General features: G+C 37.8%; 1 protein-coding gene across 1 annotated transcript in view; it reads right to left on the bottom strand.

Moving 5' to 3' along the window:
- Window positions 1–23,162, bottom strand: part of Sgcg (sarcoglycan gamma) — a 63,259-nt gene that overhangs the window by 24,880 nt on the left and 15,217 nt on the right. Inside the window, exons 3-4 of the mRNA XM_004670540.2 lie at window positions 8,367–8,468; window positions 6,112–6,199 (exon numbers count right to left, since the gene is read on the bottom strand). Of these exons, the coding sequence (XP_004670597.2) occupies window positions 6,112–6,199; window positions 8,367–8,468 (190 nt within the window). The remainder of the gene's footprint in view (window positions 1–6,111; window positions 6,200–8,366; window positions 8,469–23,162) is intronic.

The following is a 23,162-nucleotide window of genomic DNA, read 5'->3' on the forward strand; positions in this document are numbered from 1 at the left end:
AGACTTAAGGGGATGCTCTATGATGAAAGAGAGCATGACATAAGAAGAGGCTAAACATTACCTCTGCCATAGAAGATAGAAAACAGCAGCAGGAGAGTAAGTCAATTTCTAGCAAGAGGGAGCTGCCTATAACACCCCTAAGCCTGCCCCCAAGAGCATACCTCCTCCTCCATGGCTTCACCTCCAAGACTGCCACCATCTGGGGACCAAGCATTCAGAACATAACAAGAGTTTATGACGGACATCTGTTTAAAACCACTACATCATATAAGAAAGCTTACCAAAATTAGGGAAGACATGCCAGTCAAGATATTGAAGGTGTTTAGATTGCCAGTCAAAACTGGAAAGGTGCATCTACTCATCATGTTGTAATTAAACTACTCAATCTACAGAACAATAAAAGGATATTTGAAGGTAGCAAAACAGAAGCACCAAGTCACTTATAAAGGTGAGCCTATTTAGAAGAACAACATATTTTTTCATTAAAACTGTTAAAATCCAAGTGAGTTTAGATGGTGTATTTCAAATTCTGAAAGACAATGGCCATCTACTGTAAAAAGGAAAACTATCTGATATAATAGAAGGAGAAAGGACAACTTTTCATGTAAAAACAGGCTAATCCAGCTCTACAGAAGATACTTGAAGGAAGCCTTCAGATTGACGAGAAAAAAATCCACATTAATGAGGCTACAGAAAAGAATAAGTCATACATGAATGATAAATAAGCAAGAGAGGAATAGAAAAACACCAAAAGACTGCAAAATCAGAAAGAATTACAGGAACTAACACACACTGTTTAATTTTATTATTATTATTATTTGTTTTTTTTGAGGTAGAGTTTATCTCTGGCCCAGACTGACCTAGAGTTTGCTATGTTGTCTCAAAGTGTCCTTGAACTCACGGCAATCCTCCTATTTCTGCCTGGAATTAAAGGTGTGCCATCGCTCCCTGCTATTATTATTTTTTATTTATTCATTTGCAAGGAGAGAGAGAGACAAAGAGAGAGAGAGAGAGAGAGAGAGAGAGAGAGAGAGAGAGAGAGAGGGAGAGGCAAAAAGAGAGAGAGAGAGAGGGAGGGAAAATGAGAGAATGGGTACACCAAGCCTCTAGCCACTGCAAATAAACTCCAGATGCATGCACCAGTTTGTGCATCTGGTTTTATGTAGGTACTTGGGAATTAAACTTGGGCCCTTAGACTTTGCAGGCAAGCACATTAACTGTTAAGCCATTCCTCCAGCCTAACACACACCTTTTAATAATAAACAAATAAATTTTGGGCCTAATTCTCCAATCAAAAGACACAGAGTAGCAGAATGGCTTAAAAGGCAGGATGCTTTTACATGTTGCCCCCAAGAAACACATCTCACTATAAAAGACAAATGACACCTATACTTAAAAAATGAAAAATGTTATTTAAATCAAATAGAGCTAGGAAACAAGCAAGTGTTGCTATTCTAATATATAACAAGATAGACTTAAAACTAAAACTAGTCATAAGAAATACAAGTCACTGTATGCTGACTAAGGGAATAATCTACCAAGAAGATAATACAATTCTCAACCTGCTTGCATGAAACACATAAAAACAAGTAGATGTAAACTCATAGACTAACCCCAGCATAGAGATAGTGTGTAATTTCAATGACCCGCTCTCACCAATTAACAGGTCATCTCAACAAAAACTGAACAGAAGCATCTGGACTTATTAAATAACATTATTGATCAATTGGTCAATTCATCAATTTAATAAATATAGAAAGTTCTATGTAAACATGGCATCATACATATTCTCCTCAGAAGCCCATGGAATTTTCTCTAAAATAGATTATATATTAGGATACAAAGTGCATCTTAACAAATATAACAAAAAGTGGAGTAATTCTTTGTAGTCTATCAGATCACAGTGGAATCAAATAAATAACAATCAAGGAAAGTATAGAACACACACAAAAACTCTTGGAAATTCAACCACATACTGTTGAATGATGAATGGGTCTTTGAAGAAATCAAGGGAAAAATATAGAAATTGAGTAATAATTAAAGCACAATACACTGAAACCTATATGATACAAGGAAAATGGAAGGAAGCTTTTAGTTGTAAGGGCCTACACTAAGAAATAAAAAAGATATACAAATTAAAATAGCACTTAGGCACCACTTCTCATCTCTCAGAGTGGAAAAATGTCAAAAGAAATGGACTTATTCTGATGGTGAGATTTTAAAGAAACAATGTAGGAAGCTACATGGCTGGTAGAGAAAATCCACAATTTTTACAATCTTTTAGAGGGAATTTTGGAAAACCTTGAAACTACTATATATAATAACAATTTTATTCCTAGAACTCTACCTTAAAGATGCACAGCCAACAAAACCAAATACATATGTAATGGATATCCCTTTTTAGAAATATATTTAATAAAAAATTAAAAACAACTTGTGTACGTATACATATATGTATATATATGCACACACACACACACACACACACACACACGTGTTGTTGAATAAATTTTGTAATCTTTTCAATGGAGTACTACGTAGCTATAAAATTCCTCCAGAATTACTTTTTTTTTTTTTGAGTCTTGGTATGTAGTGCATGGTTATTTTTGAATTTTAGATTCTCCTGTAATTATCCTGGAGGAAGTGAAGATGTTCTAAAGAGATGCTTGTACCCCTCTCTTTGGTTATTGGACTGTTCAGACAAAGAACTGCAAGAGACTGGATTTGCTCCAGGAGCCTCATGCTAGAAGGACAAGCTGAAGTCTGGTGCCTGCCAGAGGAGGAATTTGTTTCCCAGCAAGAGATTTCACACAGTGCTGACAACTTGTCAGACCATCTTGCAAAAGAGACTAAGAGACTAGGCAACGATGCATCAAGGTTGAATGGGAACACACCTTGACAAGGATTGCTTTGGCTTTCTTTAACCTAAACCTCATATCAGGACACTGAAAATGGATGTAATTACTTTATCTAAATGGGGTTAATTATGTTATTTCTCATGAATTCTATCTTAATGTCCAAGTTGACTGAATTTATCTATTCCAGGAAATGAGAGACTAAAAGGATTATGACTTTCAGAAGTCATGTATTGAAAACAAATAAGCTTAGTGAGGTTTCCTAGATCAAGACACAGGCTTTTTAACTTAATGAAAATTGCCAATTTAAACACTGGGGCAAGAGACACTTAGCTTAAAACTGAAGATATGAAGTTAACCATTTAGATAAGAGTGAGTTCAATGGAAAAATTTCAGAACAATGATGGGAGAGGCTAGCAGAAACATAGCTACTGTTGTGGTTTGATTATAAAATGTCCCCTATAGGCTCATGTGTTCCATGTTGATGGTTCAGGAAAAGGAATCTTGCTGGAGGAAATGGGTCACTAAGGGTAGGCCTTGAGGTTTTTAACCCCGTCCAACTTCCAGTCTGCCTTCTGTTTTCTGAGTGTGCTGAACTGTGACCATCTGCTTCATACTACTTCTGCCATGCCTTTCCCATCATGATGGACTATATTCCCCTGAAATTGTAAACTGAATTAACCTCTTTTTATCCTTAAGTTTCTCTTGGTCTGGTGTTTGTTCACAGCCATGAGAAAGTACCTAATCCAGCTGCTGAGAAGAGCAAGCTTGAGTTATTCCTGGCTGAATTTTCTATCTGCTAGCTATGTGCTCTTGAGAAGATTTACCTTTCAGAACACCCATTTTCCCACCTATGAATGAGGAACATGTTTCTTCTGAACTCCTTGGCATGATACAAGAAAATCCATATTCAGCAAAAACATCAGCAAGCAAAATGAGCGTGCTAGTTATGTTTTATAACTCTAGAAAGATTTTTTGCATTTAAAACTTCTTATGAATAATTAAATTTTATTTTTCAAAAACTTCATTTATTTATTTGTTGGGGTGGGGGAAAGAATATGCCAAGACCCCTTACTGCTACAAATGAATTCCAGATGTATTTACTACTTTGTGTACCTGGCTTTATATAGGTACTGGGGAATTGAACCCAGACCATCATTCAGGCTTCCAAACAAGCACTTAACTACTGAGCCATGTTTCCAGCCATAATTACATTTTATTTATGCACTATTACCTGATAATATTTAGAAAGCAGTAACAGGCATTCAACAAATATTCATTGAATAATTGAGAAAAAATTTTTAAAAAGCACATCAAACACAGATCCAGTAGGCAGTTAAGGATTTTAAGACATAATGGTAAAAAAAAAATCACTTGGCTGTATAACTAGTCAAGAAAATAGAATTAAACTTAGCCAACCACCAAGAATGTGCTGGATATATCCAGGCTCATCTTTAGATCCATTGAGAATTCCATTGAACTGAATAACTAAACAAAACTTCCAGGTGAAAGGGAAATACAATTCATTACTCAGAATAAGTTATAAACATTAAACCAGTGTATAAATTACAGAGTGTCTGTCCATTATAATAAAAGGAATCATCTGGCCAATATATGGCTATAGTTTCCAATACAACATTGTTCTTTTTTTGTAAAAACATTCTAGTAAAGAGAGCTGCAATGAAATCTACTTGTTTGTGTTGGTTTTACACCAGTTATCTATTTCTCCTAATTCTAGGGGCCATATCATATTTTGTAGGTTCAGCAAACTGCAATGTAGGTGGTGTGGGGCCCAGCTTTAATAAAGTGATGAAGTGTGGGGCATGAAAAAGTTTGGCAACAATAAAAGATTTCTGAATGTGCAATGACAAGAATGTATTCAATACCAAGCACACAATGAATCCAAAGGATTTCAGACAACATTCCTTGGCCATGCACTGTGTAAAGTACACGTTGTATTCAGAAATGAGGTCACATGATACACATGGATGAGCTTTGCCAGAAACACCTCAGCTTCATTATGTGTTTTATTTGAATTAATATTTCATCATTGAAGGTTCAGAAATACTGCTGCCAATTTTTCACAGCCTCCCGCATTCAGTTAAGTGACCCCAGAAGGTTTTGGGCCCCACAGTTTAAGAAGCTGGGGTATAGAGAATTATATGCCTTCCTTTTACTAGCAGAAATGCTGTAATATTATATCTTTTTTCTACAGTTGTTTCACAGTTATTTCTGGAGGACTGGCTCCAGGAACCCTCTCCTGATACCAAATCCATGGGTATGAAAATCCCTTATACAAAATGGTGTAAGATGTTCATAGAACCTATGAACATCCTCCTGCATGCCTGAAAACATTTTCAGATAGCTAATAGTATCTAATAACTGCTATATAAGTAGCTGCTATACCGTATTGTCTAAAGAGTAATGACAAGGAAATAAAGTGTATGCATTCATTTCAGGGCAGATGTTGTTGTATCTGAGGATGAGGAATGGAACCCACAGATGCAGAGGGATGAGTGATTGTACTTTCATGGGAATCCATGGGAATTCCATGAGACTTCTCTTTCAGGGACCCTCACTCTTTGGCTCAAGTTTGGTTAATGGATGATATAGTCTGTTGAAGCAGATAAGTTGGATGAATTTGAAATTTTTGGAATTTAGAATTTGCTTAATTGAAGAACTAACTGGATGATATTAACCAATAAAGCAAAGCAATGAGAACAATAGAGGCCCTACGAGCTCCATAGAAAGATGTGATGCAATCACACGGCTATGAGGAAATGATGGGGAAGACTCACTGGAGAGGATAAGAGCACATGGGAAGGGAAGGAGGGAGGGAGGGACAGAGAGGAAGGAGGAAGAGGATAGGAGAGAAGAGAAGGGAGAAAGAGGCATGGAAGGTGGGATATACATGCTTTGGCCTCTAAGCCACTGTTATCTTCACTTCAGTTGATTTGGTTTTTGTGTCATTAACCACAAAATATGTGTTGCGCGCGCGTGTGTGCACGCACACACACACACACACACACACACACAAATATTCTACTTTTTGCGTGAACATGAATAGTCCTTTATTTTCTAGAAACAAAATGGTTCAGATTACCCCTCATCCTGTGGCACTAAGTAGTATCTATAGTCATCATGACACAAAAGTTAGAAAACCAATATTTAATGATTATAAGAAAGTTTTGAATGCTTTGGAAACACTAGCCATCGACCTTCTGCATGCAAAGTGCTGTGAGATCATTGGACTCACCCACTTTCAGCCTGCCTGTGACCTCCCCTTCTGAGTTGCGAGCATTGACTGTCACGTTATGAGCTGACTGTAAGAGCAAAGATGAGTCCTGGAAAGGGGTTTACAAAATTAGCAAAAAAAAAAAAAATCTTTGTGTTATTATATAATTTACATTTATATATAAAGTTTCTATGTAACCACAGATTTTAAGATCTTACATTTGTGGCTAAAACTTTTAAAGACTTCAGAGTGTATAGATGTCCTACTTTTTTTATAAAATATAATTATCCTTTGGATTTATGATGTGATGATTGTGAAGGGCACTTCTGTATAACATAGGGCTGCTTGCACTAATACACATAACTTCAAAGGTGTGTGGTTGGCTATAGATGTGGGTGGATTTATGTTTCACACAGAGGAACTGAGTAACTTCCAGAAGGCCAAAACTATGTAACTTCAGAAAAGAAAATGTTTCAAGATTTTTTTGCAACCCTAGATTGTGAGAAATTCTATATCTCATTTCTAAAAACAGGTAAGTCTATTACCATCTTCTATTTTGGCCAATGACGTGACCTTAGTGCTTATATTTGTGTGGTGAGAAAATAAGGAACTTGGGTAAGTTAACATAGCAATTATTTTAGCATGGACTCTCTCATTTCCAATATTTTTCTGTGTTGTGAGAGAGAATGTGGGTGCATGCATGCCATGGTGCATGTGTGGTGGCCACAGGATCACCTTTAGGGTAGTCCTTGCCTTTCAGCTTGTTTGAGGGAGGTAGTGCCTTTTTCTCTGGATTTCCCTCTTTTATTGTTGCTCTTTGCTGCACATACCAGAAGCTTTTGGGAAATGCTCTTGTCTCAGGTCATGTGGCTGGGACTAGACTATAGAAGGCCACCATGGCTTTTGGCTTGCACATATATATTTGAAACAGAGAGAGCGAGAAAGGAGTGTGGTGGGGGAAACCAGGGCATCTTGCCACCACAAACACGTGCATCATTTTGTGCATATGGCTTTATACGTATACTAGGGAATTTAACTTAGGGCAGTGGGCTTTGCAACAAAGTGCTTTTAATCACTGAGCCATCTCCTCAAACTCAGGTACTCTGGCTTAAGTGGCGAATACTTTCTCCACTGAGCCAAGCCATCTCCCCAGCCCTGACATAGGAGAACTTGTTGAGTGGCTTCATCTCCTTGATAAAAGGAGTTTCTATTTCTTTTTTTGTTTTGTTTTGTTTTTGTGTTTTTTTTTTTTTTTTGAGGTAGGGTCTCACTCTGGTCCAGGCTGACCTGGAATTAACTCTGTAGTCTCAGGGTGGCCTTGAACTCACGGTGATCCTCCTACCTCTACCTCTGCCTCCCAATGGGATTAAAGGCGTGTGCCACCACGCCCAGCTCGAGTTTCTATTTCTTGATAATAAGTCTTTCCTACCTTTCTAGTCCCCCTCAGCAGCCAGGAGATATGGAATTATCTATTCACATTCAGAAATACCAAAGGAAAACGAAGAGTATACTTTTCAAATAACTCCTAAGTTATATGAAATTTCAAATTTGGGGGTGAGACTAAATACCATTTATTAGTAATTTAGGAAAATTGTGTACTATATAGGAAAAACAGAACACATTACCAAAATTGTTTGATTTCATTTTCATTCTGTTCTAGACTGTCTTTTCTTATCTTTGCTCCATCAAGGCAAGTGGAGAAACTCCTGATTTGCTTTTAAAGTTACATAATTATTTCTGGGAGATTGGTGCTGGATCCAAGATTTTTTTTGTTGTTGTTGAGGTAGGGTCTTGCTCTACCTCCGGCAGACCTGGAATTCACTATGTCATCTCAGGCTGGCCTCAAACTCACGGCGATCCTCCTACCTCTGCCTCCCAAGTGCTGGGAGTAAAGGTGTGCAACACCTTGCCCAGCTTCCTCCAATAATTTTAAATGCCCTGAAACAAATCTTCCTGTTTCTTGAGCTGATGAAAGGATGTTTAAATTGTTTTGGATAAAGATTTTTCATTTCTAAAATAGATTTTAAATTCTAAATTCTAAATTATAGAGGCCACTAAATTCAGATCTGAAGCACATAAGAATGTAATCTTTCTAGAACTGATCTTATAAATAAGTTTCACTACCTAGTAGCCACACTTTACTTAAAAAGACACCATGAATGTGTGGACATGTCACTTCTCTAAAAAGTTCCTTTGAAAAACAGAACTATTGTGCATAACTATTATTTAATTTTTCAGAAAGCACACATAACTTAGATCATTCATAATTTTCTTACCATTCTGGAGCGTATTTCTTTGACATATAGTGGAAATAAAAATTCTGATTCCCCATCCAGGTGAAGTCCATCTTTTGTAACATGTAACTGACCCATTCCTGTCTGTTAAGAAGAAATAATAGAGTTTTTTCTATTTTTTTATTTTTCGTTTCTCATATTGACTTAAATTACACATCTGCCTATAAAATTCTTTATACCTTTTGTACTTCTCCTAAGTAACATATTTTTGTTTGTTTAATATGTATATATTTTTATTGACAACTTCTATACTTACAGACAACAAACCATGGTATTTTCCTCCCCTCCCTTGCTTTCCCCTTCATAACTCAGCTCTCTATCATATCCCCTCCCTCTCTCCATTAGTTGCTCTTTTAATTTGATGTCATCATCTCTTTCTCTTATTATGAGGGTCTTGTGTAGGTATAGCTAGGGACTGAAAGATCATGGATATAGAGTCCAATTTCTGTCCAGAAAGTTGTATGTAAAGAGTGGTACCCTTCCTTTGGCTCTTACATACTTTCCGCCACCTCTTCTGCAATCTAAATGACGTATTGTTTATACTCAATATTCAATTGAAAAAAATTCTTGTGTAAATACAAAGATTAATTAGATGATGCATATTATATTTAAGGAATTATTTTATAACACTCATCCAAGGCTCCATCACCATATAGAAGAAAATAAAGTATTTTTAATAAAGCTATAATAAAATCAATTTTGGTGAGGTCCACAGCATACATATATAGATCAGTATAACCATAAACACAATTAGAACCTATCATTCCCTAAGACACTGTAAACATTTTTGTGAGGCTGTAATGTAGAATTTGAGTACACTACTTCGTGATGAAATAAATGTTCATTAGAAACTCACTTCAGGAGGAGGAAAATTGTCCAAGGGGCTGTACTCTCAGTCTCTAGTCACAAAGGGATACCAAATCAAGGACAAAGCTTAGGAGGTCACAATGACTGCCACGCTATCACATCTCATGGGAATTTTCAGCTTTCTCCTCTATAGCCACACTTTCAACCCTTTTACCTTTGTTTTCTACCTGCAGCCTTTGATGGCTGATGTCCTCAAGTTCAATCCTAGGCTCTTTCCTGTGTTTATTCTATCACTCCTCTAACCATGCCAGTGATGACAATGTAGATGCAACTCCAAGTGTCCATCCGTGAATGAGGGGGAGAGCAAAATGTGGCTGTGTACTCAATGAGTATTTTTCAGAAAGAAATTCTGACACATGTTACAATGTGGGTGAATGCTGAGGACGTGAAGCCAAGTGAAACCAATGTTTCACAAAAGACAAGCGCTGTAGGGCCCTGGGCCTGTGCAGGCCCTAGAGGAGGACCATGCACAGACAGTGGTATTTGGGATGAACAGGGGATGGCTACTGTGTGGTTTTGTGGGATATAGATTGTTCAGTTGGAGGATGGTAAGTGCAGTTGGTCTGATGCCCGCATTTGAGAGGTACCCCAAACTTTATGGCTCATCACATTGGTGACCACTGACAAGTGAGGTCTTCCTGTTAATTACTTTTCCCTCAGCTCATTGTACCAATGTCTATATAGTGTGTGCTGAGGTCTGTATCTCACAAATATGGTGGCGGTTTTTGCCTATGTGACACAGTATAGCAGGTATTTTCATACTATCTTGGAAAAGAAATGACAAACACTTTTGGCCACGGTGTTTTGTAACTTTATGCCAGTCTTAGAGTGACTATTTAATTAATAGAAACATAGTTGTCCCTTGTTGTTCATAGTACATTCATCCTAGGCACCCTCATGGGTACCGAAATCCATGAGTGAAGCACTGTTTATAAAAGGCCATTGTATTTGCACAGGAGCTATCCACACATCTTCCTGTGTACACAGTCATCCCTGAATTGCTAGTACTACCTAATACAATGTGCATACTATGAAAATAATTATTATTCTGTATGGCAGGCAGTATAGAAAAAATGTTAAGATTACAAGTTAAGTACTGATGCAATCTTGTTATCATTGTTTTTTTCTTTTAAATCTTCAGTTGATTAAATCCATAAGTGGAGAACTTGCTCACAAGGGTTTTTCATGTGTGTGTGCTGGCCTGGACACAGTTCTGGGAAAAATCAGAACTCTTAACCCATCTTATTCCTAAGCTACTATTCCTCCCACAATATTTTTAAAGTAGCTTGTTGTTATTTATTTATTTTATTTTATTAATATTTTAAGTTCTTTATGATTTATTTATTTTTATTTATTTGTTACAGACACAAAGAGAAAGTGAGAATGGGCATACCAGGATCTCTGGCCACTGCAAATGAACTCCAGATCCATGCGCCACACCATGTGCATCTTACTTACATGTAAGCTGGAGAGACAAACCTGGGTCCTTAGGCTTCGCAGGCATGAGCCTTAACTGTTAAGCCATCTCTCCAGACCTATTTATTTTATTTTAAAAAATGTTTTAGTTAGGCATGTTGGAGCACACCTTTTAATCCCACCACTTGGGAGGCAGAGGTAGGAGGATTGCCATCAACTCAACGCCACCCTGGGACTACATAGTGAATACAGGTTAGACTGGGATAGAAGGAGACCTGACCTTGAAAAACAACAACAAAAAATATTTATTTGAGAAAGAGAAAGAGGGAAGGAGAGAGAAAGAGAGAGAGAATATGAGTGGGCATGCCAGGGCCTCTAGACGCTGCAAATGAACTCCAGATGCATGTACCACCTTGTGCACCTGGCTTACATAGGTACTGGGAAATCAAACCTAGGTCCTTAGGCTTCACAGGCAAGAACCTTAACTGTCAAGCCATCTCTCCAGCCCTGCTTTTTTTTTTTTTTTTTTTTTTTTTTAAAGAGAACCTGAAGTCAATGATATTGGGCTGATGTATAATTTTAAGATATCCTCATAATTTGTGAATAAAAACAAATAGGCAAAGAGATGATGACCTCAGTGTGTACTGTTGGTGGGAAAGAGATGATGAATGAATTATCATGTGACATATATTAATTTTGTTGTTCTTATGTTCCATGTGACAGGATATGAGCTGGAGGCTTATGAGGCTATGCATGCTTTTTTTGCCTTCTCATTGCTATGACAATAGTTAAGTCACCCAGAGAACAAAGTATGATATGAGGGAAAATTGAAGGCATAGTTCTAGGATAAAAATAAATCTACAATGCTATTTGTGTCTTTAGACACAAGTAATAATAGGGTATGCCTCACTGATGCCAGTGATAATGAAGTTCCTTGATACTAACAATGCCTCTTATGTTTATCTTTCTCTTCCAAACCCCATCTTCATAATGTATTGTCTTCTTAAAAAGCGAATATCATTAAGCTAGATACCTTCCTACTTCTGTAACCTCTGCTTCAAACCCAATGTATGTAGAATAACACATAAATCAAAAATTCCAATTTGGGTTGTAGAGTAGAATGCACTGATAGAATATAACACCTTTTAGAAAGATATAAGTAATTTGAAAAAAAAAGTCAAAGTACTCTTTAAAAGTGCCAGTGTCACAGTTTTAAAAATCATAGTTTCAGGCTGAGGTAGGGATCTACAGCATCCATGTCAGTCCAATGGCATCTGATGACAAGAAGGTACAGGTGGGCTGCAGGCTGCTCCTGACCCCAGGCCCATCACTGGCACCAGTATAGTCCTTGAAAGAGTCCTCTGACCAATGGCCATCACCCAGTTTCGATCTGTGCAGTGAATAATGAAGAACTCAGAGGCTGCGGGCAGAGCTCAGTGTCAGAGCACCCACTCCCAATGCTCACAACCCTGGGTTCCAGCCCCAGCATGAAGAAGGAGGAAGAGGAGGAGGAGGTGAAAGAATCACTTCTTGGTCTTGGTGCTAGCTCATACCTCAGTGTCTTCCCTTCTTACATGTTGCTTTATGTAGGTGCAGACTATCTCCTTGGACATCTGTCACCATCAGTTCCTGTAGTTATAGGAACTCTTTTGTATCTTTCACTATCAATTTCATTGGATGCCTGACCCCAACTGAAGACACAACTGTCACAAAGCATGTGGCAGGTAGCAACATTAGAGGCATAGGCACCTTTAATATTTCTACCTGCCACATGCTCTGTGACAACATAGTTGAAGGAATAAAATCCCATTACTTTCACTATCTTCTATTGCTGGAGCAAACCACAGTCCCACCCACATTCAAGAGGACTCAGCCTAGTAGGTGGAAATCCTGAACACTTCTCAGTTCTACCAGGTAGGGGTTTTAAAATAAAAATTACACACACACACACACACACACACACACACACACACACGCACTTGATTGCAAAACCTGATGGCCTGTGTTTGATTCCCCAGTACCCATGTAGAGCTAGACTTGAGTGGCACATGCATCTGGTGTTCATTTGCAAAGGCAGGAAGTCCTGGTGTGCCCATCCTCTCTCTCTCTTTCCCTCTCTTTCTTTTTCTCTCTCTCAAATAAATAATTTTTTTTAAAAGATGTGCAACAATACAATTGTTGTTGTGGTGATCATCCAATGTGGTCCACATTCCTATGAAGTTTTATACTACATTTTTGCATAAAGAGCAATGAGTCTGGGCCCAGAAAAGCAAGATGGGAATATTTGGTTAAAATCCACAAGTGTAGTATATTTGACATAAAATCATCAAAATTTACCAGAGGAAAAGGACTTCTGAACAGAGAAGAAGAAATGAGCACTGAGGTGAACACTGGGCTCAACTTTTCACACTGAGTTCATAGAAAAACTTTAAAAAATATATGTAGAATATGTGTGTATTGTCATGTGTTGATGTTTGATATATGCACATGTGTGTGCATATGTGTGCACTTCATGTGTGTGTGGTAGCAGGTCAGAGAAGAATGCTGGGTGTCCTTACTACTTATCTGTGTATTTCCTTCAGTAGGGGTCTCCTTCAACCCGAAGCTGTGATTCCCAGAGGTTCCCAGCAAGTCTCTATATCTGTGCTCCCCCACCTCACCCAGGTGCTATAGGCTTAGATGGCTGTGATTTTTCCTTCTTCTATTGTTTTATTTCTTTATTTTTATTTTGGAGAGTGAGAGAGAGAGACAGAGAGAAGGAATTGGTGCACCAGGGCCTCAGCCACTGCAATTGAACTCCAGATACTTGGGCCATCTAGTGGGCATATGCCACTACATGCCTCACCTTTGTGCATCTGGCTTTTGTGTGATCTGAAGAGTCGAACATGGGTTCTTAGGCTTTGCAGGCACCTGCCTTAACCACTAAGCCACCTTCTGAGCCAGGCTGTGCTTTTTATGTGAGTTCTAAGGAGTCAAACTTGGCAGTCTCTGGCCTGAGAATGGTAAGCACTTTTAATTGATGAGCCACCTCTCTTGCCTGGTATAAACAGTTTTGTTTTTCAGATTATGAAACTTGAGGTTTTTGCTACATTCACTTCAAGGATGAAGGCCAATCTCATCAATCAGGCTGTGGACATTTCAGAACATGCCATCACTCTGTAAAGTTTAGTGGAAGGTCTCAGAGGAACCCTCTCAAAAGACTAAATTATATCATGTGGAATTCAGTGTCCTTAAATAGATGAGGAAGAGGCTTGGGCTTGACACACGGTGAAGAAATAGGACTGAGTTAGCACTCCCACTGAGGCGATCTTGTGCAGAGCATGCTGAGGTGTTAACCAGGCTCCATTACAAGATGAGGTCTATGTATATTCCTGACTCATCAGCACTGCTATTCAGGAGAATGGTCTTTTGATAAAATAAGGAATTTCTTGGGTGAAAACTACTTCCACAGGGTTCAGATGAGGACAGGGGTTCCTTGTGCAGTCTCTAAAGCTGGGAAAGCTGAGTTAATTTTTGCAGGACATGATGTCGGACTTGTTTCACATTTAGGTGCTTTGGTTGAGCAAGCAACAACAGTTAAAAACAAGGATAGCAGATATCAGAAAAATATTGGATGGCATCAATGTCTCTGAAGAAGGAAGAGGTCATTTGGCTGGTGAGCAAGGGTTCAGTTACTCAGCTTCCAAAACAAGATCCTGGATTGTAAGGACAATTCATGATACAATAAAAGATTTCATTTACAAAAAAAAAAAAAAAAAAAAAAAAGGAGAGGGTGCTGAAAAGATTGCTCAGTGGTTCAATGTACTCGCTTTCAAAGTCTGATGACCTGGATTTGATTCCCCAGTGCCCATGTAAAGCCTGATGCACGCAGTAACACATGTAATCTGGAGTTTGTTTGCACTGACAAGAGGCCTTGGTATACTCATACTCTCCTTCACTCTCTCTGCCTCTTTCTTTCTGTCTCTATCTTAAATACATAAATAAAAAAATATTAAAATATTTTTAAAAAAGATTCTGGGGCTCACAATATGGTTCAATAGTTAAAGGTGCTTTCTTGCAAAGCCTGACAGTCTGGAATTGATTCCCTAGTACCCAAGTCAAGGCAGATGCACAAAATGGCACATGTATCTGGAATTTGATTCTCTCCCTCTTTACTTGCAAATAAATAAAAATTGTAAGTCAAACAAGCAAACAAACAAAAATAGACTTTGATGATGCTTCAGAGATGGCTCAGTGGTTAAATGCATTTTTTTGAAAAGCCTGACAGTCCAGGTTCAACTCCCTATCCACATAAAGCTGGATGGCCATTTAGTTGCAATGGCAAGAGATTTTGGTGCACAAATACATATGCACAAACATTAAATATTTCATACAATATTAATTATTAAATATTAAATTATAGATGGTGATCTTAGAAAATGTCACATAAATGTGACATTATTTTCTGGTTCTAGGTATTTATCCCAAAGCCACTTACGTGCTCTTCATGCTGGGTAAGCACTTCACACAGAGCTATGAACTAGGTTCCCATATCGAAAGTAGTGTGTATGTGTGTGTGTGTGTGTGTGTGTGTGTGTGTGTGTGTGTCTTCTTGAGACAGAATCTTATGTCGAGAAGTTGGCTGTGAACTCATTATATTGCCAAGGTTGGTCTAAAACTCCTGATCTTCTTGCCTCTACCTTCCAGGTGCTAGGACTAAGGGCATGTGCCCACACTTCCTAATTGAAAAGTGATATGTTGAACCCCCTCCATGATGGCTCATTATACATTTGAGAGTCTGTCATCTGTTGCATACCTGCATTCTTTTCTGAGTTATTAAAATCTCTCCAAATGGTAATATAACCACAGGATGAAACAAAAGTCATTAAGATGTCATTTAGTACCATTTTCCCAAGCTTCCTAAAAACAATTACCAATTGCTTAGTGACAGGCATTTATCTAAGGAAATTAGGCAGGCTAGAAAGCCTTCCTCCCCTGCACATGCAGGAGTCTTAATCTCACAACTGGTGGCAGCAGATCTCTAACTGTTAGCTTCTAAAAGGAGTTAGTTTCAAGTCTTTGTAAGGATAAATCCATTTGGAATTCTCCTTAAAAGGGCAAGGTTACCTATTATCACAGTAAATGAAAACAAACAAAACTGGCCCACAAAGTATGTTATAGAACTATAAACTTAATTATTTAGTTTTCTTTGATTATTTCTATTTCTTTTCCAAATAAGAGTGCTCCCCAAATTTAATTTTCAAGGCTAACATAGTTAATTCAGAGTCATTAATCTTATTTTGCAGCAGTTATGTTTATTAACTGGATTAAAATAATATATGCATAAGCAAATCTCATTAACTATAAATTGTTTTTAAAAATTCTATGGCATTAAAAATCAAAGATAGCTTGTTTTAGGTTATAAATGGATACTACCCTATGCCCATGAGTACTATAATTAATATGCATAATTGTTTTATGGGAAGAAAATAGAATACAAAATAACATCATGTCATATTATTGCCCTGATTTTGTGAATTATGAAAGATTTAATTTTATTTTTTATGTTTTTATTTTTTGGTTTTCCAGGGTAGGGTCTCACTCTAGCTCAGGCTGACCTGGAATACACTATGTCTTCTCACGGTTGCCTCGAACTCACAGCGATCCTCTTACCTCTGCCTCCCGAGTGCTAGGATTAAAGGCGTGTGCCACCACACCCGGCTGAAAGATTTATTTTAAGAGAGATCCGAAGTAAAACAAAAAAACTCCCAAGCTGAGAGAGGTCCTGAACAAGAAAATCTACATGGCCCCTTGGATCCGGTCTTATAACTTTAGAGATATAAATTAGGCATCCAGTTGTGATGAGCCTCATTGCCAAGTTCGATGTACAAGGAGGACCTTGAATGGTTGGTGGGCCAGGGAGAAGAGTTCAGAACTTAGAAAGAGCCCACTTGCCAACAGGAGTAGGGACAGGAAAATGAAAAAATAGGTTTTAAAAGGAAAAAGGAGCAGGAAGCAGACTGGAGTTCCTTCTAGCCTTGCCAGGGCAGGTGGGCCTGTATGTTCTCTTGGGCCCATTTCCCTAAACTGACTACCTACAGATGAAAGCTACTTTTCTCCTAATTACTGTGATTACTCCCTTGCAAGATCTGACTGCTGCTAGGGAAATGGATATTGCCTTGAGTTTTGCAGGAGAGGAGCTGCTGCGAATGGAATGGGCCTCACACATGGATGACAAGGTCTCTACACAGAGCTACATACAATCCCCTGCCATGTGTTGATTTAACGTCCATTCTCCTAATTGGCTTATTTCTTATAATGTCTGCCATGGAATCCTCCAGAAACTTGGTGCTTGGCACAAAGTCATTATAATTTCTAAGGTATTTATATTCCACAGAACATCTATTATGGGCATTATGTCCACTTATTTTACATGAAGCTTTAATTCTAAGAATGGAGCTGAATCTGTTAGATGCTATATGTTGGGCCATTGGTATCCCAGATAAAACTGGGCTTGCCCCCAGTAGAGTTCAGGCTTGTTTCCAACCAATGCTGTGCTCACGTCGCCTATACTGTTGTCTTCTTCATGTGCCAATGTTATGTTTTTATTTATGACTGTCTTGGCATTACTGATTTCTTTTTAAAGACTCATGATCTCATTGTGTAGAGTAGGCTGGCTTTGGCCTTGAATTTTCTATCTTCATGCCCTCTGTCTGCTGAATTCTTGGATTATAGGCTTATACCATCATCATGCCTAGAAATATTTGTAGCTATGAACTATTTATTGTGGCACTGGGGACAAACAGGACCTTGATCCCCTCACCCCCAGCCTGGCCCTTCCTTGCTGAAAACCTTAGATTTTTTTTCCTATGGTGAAATCTTAAAGCATGATGAGAGGAAGAAAGTAGGTCAAATGATTAAACATATCACTGCTATAGTGATAGCAGAAAAGGGCATGATAGACTTTACTACTTTGGAAAACTACAGTTTTCCCTCTATCCTGACATCCACTGTGTGGATGACAGACAAGCTATCATACTGAATTTAGGTAAAGAATTATATGATAGTTGGTATATGTTCAAGATTTTACAGCTCTCTGCACATGGTCAGTGATCATTTCATAGTGAAGTAGTGCAGAAGGTTATTATATGGTCACAATACTTCCTGAGCACAAGAAGGGATATTCACTTATACATAGTTAAAATTGAAAAAGAAAACAATTTCCATTCCTTTGCTTAAATACACAGAAGGATGGATCATATGGTAATATAATTTTTTTTTATTTTGAGGTAGGGTCTCACTCTGGCTGATCTGAAATTCACTATGTAGTCTCAGGGTGGCCTTGTACTCACAGTGATCCTTCTACCTCTGCCTCCCAAGTGCTGGAATTAAAGGCAAGCACTACCATGACCAGCTAATATCACCTTTTTGAAGGTCTATTTTAATATTATTTATTTATTTATTTATTTGAGAGAGAGAGAATGGGTGCACTAGGGCCTTTAGCCACTGCAAATAAACTCCACATGCATGTGCCCCCTTGTGCATCTGGTTAATGTGGATCCTGGGATATTGCATCTGGGTCCTTTGGCTTTGCAGGTAAATGCATTAACTGCTAAACCATCCCTCCAGCCCGTAATATAACTTTGTTTTTTTTTTTTTTTTTTTTTGGTTTTTCGAGATAGGGTCTCACTCTAGCCCTGTCTGTCCTGGAATTCACTATGTAGTCTCAAGCTAGCCTCAAACTCACAGCAATTCCCCCCTACCTCTGCATCCAGGGTGCTGGGATTAAAGGTGTGTGCCACCATGCCTGGCTTCCATAATATAACTTTTATTTACTGAAGGGTCTGCCATACCACTTTCCACAGTGGCTACACCATCATGCCCACCCATCAACAGTATATCAGGATTCCAATTACTCCATATCTCTGCCAGGATCTGTTCTTTTGTTTTTCTGATAATAGTTGTCCTGAAAGTTTGGGAAGTGACATTTCCTGTGGTTTGAATTTATATTTCTCCAATACAGTGGTGACTCCCTTCACTGTGATGACTTCACTGTGGAGTACTCACTCTATTGTGATTACCTTACTCTTGGTTTACTGTTGCTCCTTTACACTGCAGAATCTGAGTTTGCATTAGTCCCTGTCTATTTTTAATTTTGTTTTCTGTATTTTGGAGATGATACATAAATCGTTGCCAAACCTGGTATCAGGCAGCTTTTGTCTGCAAATATTTTCATCCCTCAAGAGTTTGTCAGTTTCATGTGTTAAGATTGAGTCTTTAATCTATTTCATTATGATTTCTATATGTTGCATAAGGCAAGGTTTCAATTTCATTCTTTCATATTTGAATGTTGAGTTTCCCCTATATTATTGGTTAAAGGGACTATCATTTCTCCCTTACTGTGTCCTCTTGTCAAGTCTCAGTTTGATCACGTTGCCTGAATTTATTACTGGGGTCTATATGATGTTTCATTAGCCTAGTGTCTCTGTTCTAGGTCAGTGTCATATTTAGTTTGTTAGCTTTGTAACATATTTGGAAAGCCGAAACTGTGATGCCTTTAGCTAGACTGATATGACTGGAAGAATTTGTCAGTTGTGTTTTCTGTTTACATAAAACTTCCATTGAGATTCTGAAAGCTATTCCATTGACTCTGTGGATCACTTTGGGTAATATGAAAAATTCAACCATATTAATTTAAAAATTTAAGATAAGGGTTTGCTGCTTAGCCCAGGATTACCTCAAACTCCTAATTATTCTGCCCCAGTCTCTCAGTACTAAAATTACAAGTGTTTGCTAATACCTTGGGTCTCAAGAATATTAAGTCTTTCTAGGTCTTCCTGACATAAACAGAAACATTAGAGCTAAGCTGTAACACAGATCAAATGGACATAATACACACATAAAGAACATTCCATCCAGACAGTGCAAAATACACATTATTTTTAGCAGCTAACGGATATTTCTCTAAAATAGATCATAGATTTGGGCAAAAGTAAATTTCAACAAATACAGAAAAACTTAAATAACTTATTTTATTTTATCTGGCCACACTAGAATAGAGTTAGAAATAAACAGCATGAAAAACTATAGAAAATTCACAAATTCATGGAGACTAAACAACATGCCATTGAATGATGAATGACTCATTTAAGAAATCAAAAAGGAAATCTAAAAATTCCTAGAGTCAAGTAAAAATGGAAACACAACAATAAACCAAAACCTATGGAAACTAATGAAACAATCCTAGGAAGGAAGTTTATAGCTACAAGTGCCTGATTAAAAAAATCAGACAGATATTAAATGTCTTAAAAAATAAGAAAAACCAATCCCCAAAGTAGTACATGGGAAGACATAATGAAGATAAAGGAATAAATTAATAAAATAGAATGAAAAATACAAAGAATCAATGAAACAAAGAGTTCATTCTTTGAAAAGACAAATAAAAATCCTCAAACTAGCCAAAAGAGCTAAATTAATAAAGTTAAGAATTATAAGGGAGACATTACAACAGATACCAGTGAAATTTGGAAAAATTTAAGGATATACTTTAAAAACTTGTATTCCAGTAAGTTGGAAAATCCAAAATAAACACATGAATTTCTAGGTACATATTATCTACCAAAGCTAAACCAAGATGAGGTAAATAATTTAAATAGATCTATACCAAGAAATGAGACTGAAAGAGTAATTACAAAAAAATCTTCCAACTAAAAAATGTCCAGGCTCAGACAGGTTCACTAAGGAATTCTACAGACCTGAAAAGAAGAACTAACACCAATGCTCTCAAACTATTCCATAAAATAGCAAAGGAATAAAGACTTTCAAAATCTTTTTACAAAACTATTATTACTCTGATACCAAAATCAGATAAACACATTAATAATGAAAAACAAAAGTATCAATATTCCTGATATAGATGCAAAAATTTCTCCAGAATATACTTGCAAACTAAATTTAGGAAAACATCAAAAATATTATTCATCATAATCAAGTTGGCTTCATTTCAGAGATGCAGGGATAGCCCAACATATGCTAATCAATAAATGTAATTCATAAAATAAAGAGACTCAAGGACAAAAATTACATGATCATTTCAATAGACATAGAAAAGGCCTTTGATAAAATTCAATGTCCCTAGGAATGGAGGGGACATGACTCAACATAATAAAGGCTATATATGACAAACCTGTAAGCAACATACTATTTAGCTTTCAGCAGCTATGAATCCCTGCACAAGATTCCATCATGGAGGGGGTCCCTTCATGAGGATTTATAAGTTGTTGTTAGTGGGAAGGAACTTATAAGGCTGTACTTCTCCCTGAGGATTTATAGACAGTTAATGGTTGCTGGGGAAGAGAGAAAATTTCTTCAGTGATAGAGCCACTAGTAAGTTGCCTGTGTGCCTGCATATAACTCCACAGCCACAGTTCTTAAGTAACCCTGAGCAAACTCATTGGCTCAAAATAAAAAAATGGAAGTAGAGGAAGGCTATTTGTGAAAAGAGGATTAGTAGTAAATAGAAGTGGGAGAAGGACATGTAGTAAGGGGGGGGGCAGAATATGATCAAAATGCATTATATACTTGCATGAAAATGTCATAAAACCCATTATTATGTATAATTAGTACATATGCAAATACAAATTTAGAAAATAATATTGTCTCTCAACTCATGAACATGAGCCATCTTCCCATTTGTGTCTCATTTCTCTCACTTGTGTTTGTGGTTTTCAGTCAATGAGTCTTTGATCTCCTTTTTTTTTTTGTAAACTCGGTATCTTATTCTTTGGGGTGCTATAGAAAATGGGATATTTGTTTCTTACTTTCATTTTCAGGCACTTTGTCCTTTATTCAAATGAATATAAATTAGGAACTAGAGGAGGTATCCACCCTTTCATGTTCATCTTTGTACTATTTATGGTGATTTGAATGTAAAATGTCCCCGATAGCCTCAGATATTCATTATTAAGCCACCTTCACAGTCCCCAGCTGCTGGGGCTTTTGGGAGGTGGAGCCTTGCTGGAGGTAATGCACCACTGCAGGAGGGCATTGGGATATTTAAAAATTATTTAATTTATTTACTTGAGAGAGGAAAAGAGAGAGAGAGAGAGAGAGAGAGAGAGAGAGAGAGAGAGAGAGAGAGAGAGAGAGAGAGGAAATGAATGTGCATGCCAGGGCCCCCAGCCACTTCAATCAAACTGCAGACACATGTGCCACCTTGTACATCCAGCTTTATGTGCATTCTGGGGAATCAAACCTGTGTCTTTTGGTTTTGCAGGCAAGTGCCTTAACTACTAAGTCATCTCTCCAGGCTGGGATTTTATTTTAATTTTGGAGTCCAGGGTGTACAGTGCTAACTTTTTCAACTGATTCCTCCATGCTTTGGATATGAGGGGCAGAAAGCTTCTTTCTCCATCATAATGAAGCTTCCCCTCAACACTGTAAGCTGAAACAGACCCTTTTCCCCCCCATAAACTGCTTCTGTTTGGGTGTTTTGTCTCAGTAATGAGAAGATAACTGCCTCACTGTTCTAAGTAGCAAAGACAGGGAATCAAGCTACTTGCCCAGGAGGATGGATGGATCAAGAAAGTGTGTCTACACATATGGTAAAATGCTGTTCAACCTGAAAAATAAACTCTACAGTGTGGTACGGCATGGACGAACTTGAGCATACGATGCAGGTGAAATAAGCCAGAAATAGATCACAATTGGCATGAATGTCACATGTATAGAGCATCTCTAAACAGTCAGGGTCAGATATCCAGGGACCTGAATAGTCATTACCAGGGACTAGGGAAATGGCAAATGGAGTATGATTAATAAGTGGGAACAGAATTTTAGGCAAGATGAATGAATCCTACAGATCTACTGAACCAAACTAACCCATTAATGATGTATTTTACACTTAAAATTCTCACTTTTGAACCTGTGAGTGTCAAAGGTCAGCAGTGAAACAGTCTGTACACTCATCAATTAGCAACAAGCTCCTAACGTAAGGAAAATGCCTCAGGCAGCAATTGTTGCTCCCAGAGAGTGCAGGCTCCAGGCAACTGACCTGTCAGAGCTCCTCTACAATGGTGAGGTGGATCTGTGGCCCATCTAACCTTCAACTAAGTAGCCCTAAAAATTGCCTCAAACTCCATAATATATGAGACTAGACACAAGACTATTTCACAGCAGTGTACTTTGCAGAACTAATGCCCACCCATGTTTAAGAGAATGCACAATTTCATTCAGTCAAGATAAAGTCTGGTCTTACTCAGACTTTGCAGAATGGCTTCTTCAAGGTCAAAGTTTAGAGCTTTCCTAGTACTAAATTTTCTCTCTTATCTCCTATACAATGGAGGCCTCCCAATAGGTGATGCTGGCCCTCTGTTAGATGTCATACCCTCAACCCTCCAAAACTGTGAGCTGAATAAACCTTTTCCTACTTTTTAAAAAAGTGGATACTTGCTTCAGGTACTTAATTATGATAAATACAAAACAGACGAATACATTTGTCCGAGTGTAAAAACATTT

The sequence above is a fragment of the Jaculus jaculus genome, chromosome 7 (genome assembly GCF_020740685.1).
Source record: "Jaculus jaculus isolate mJacJac1 chromosome 7, mJacJac1.mat.Y.cur, whole genome shotgun sequence".
Taxonomy (NCBI): domain Eukaryota; kingdom Metazoa; phylum Chordata; class Mammalia; order Rodentia; family Dipodidae; genus Jaculus; species Jaculus jaculus.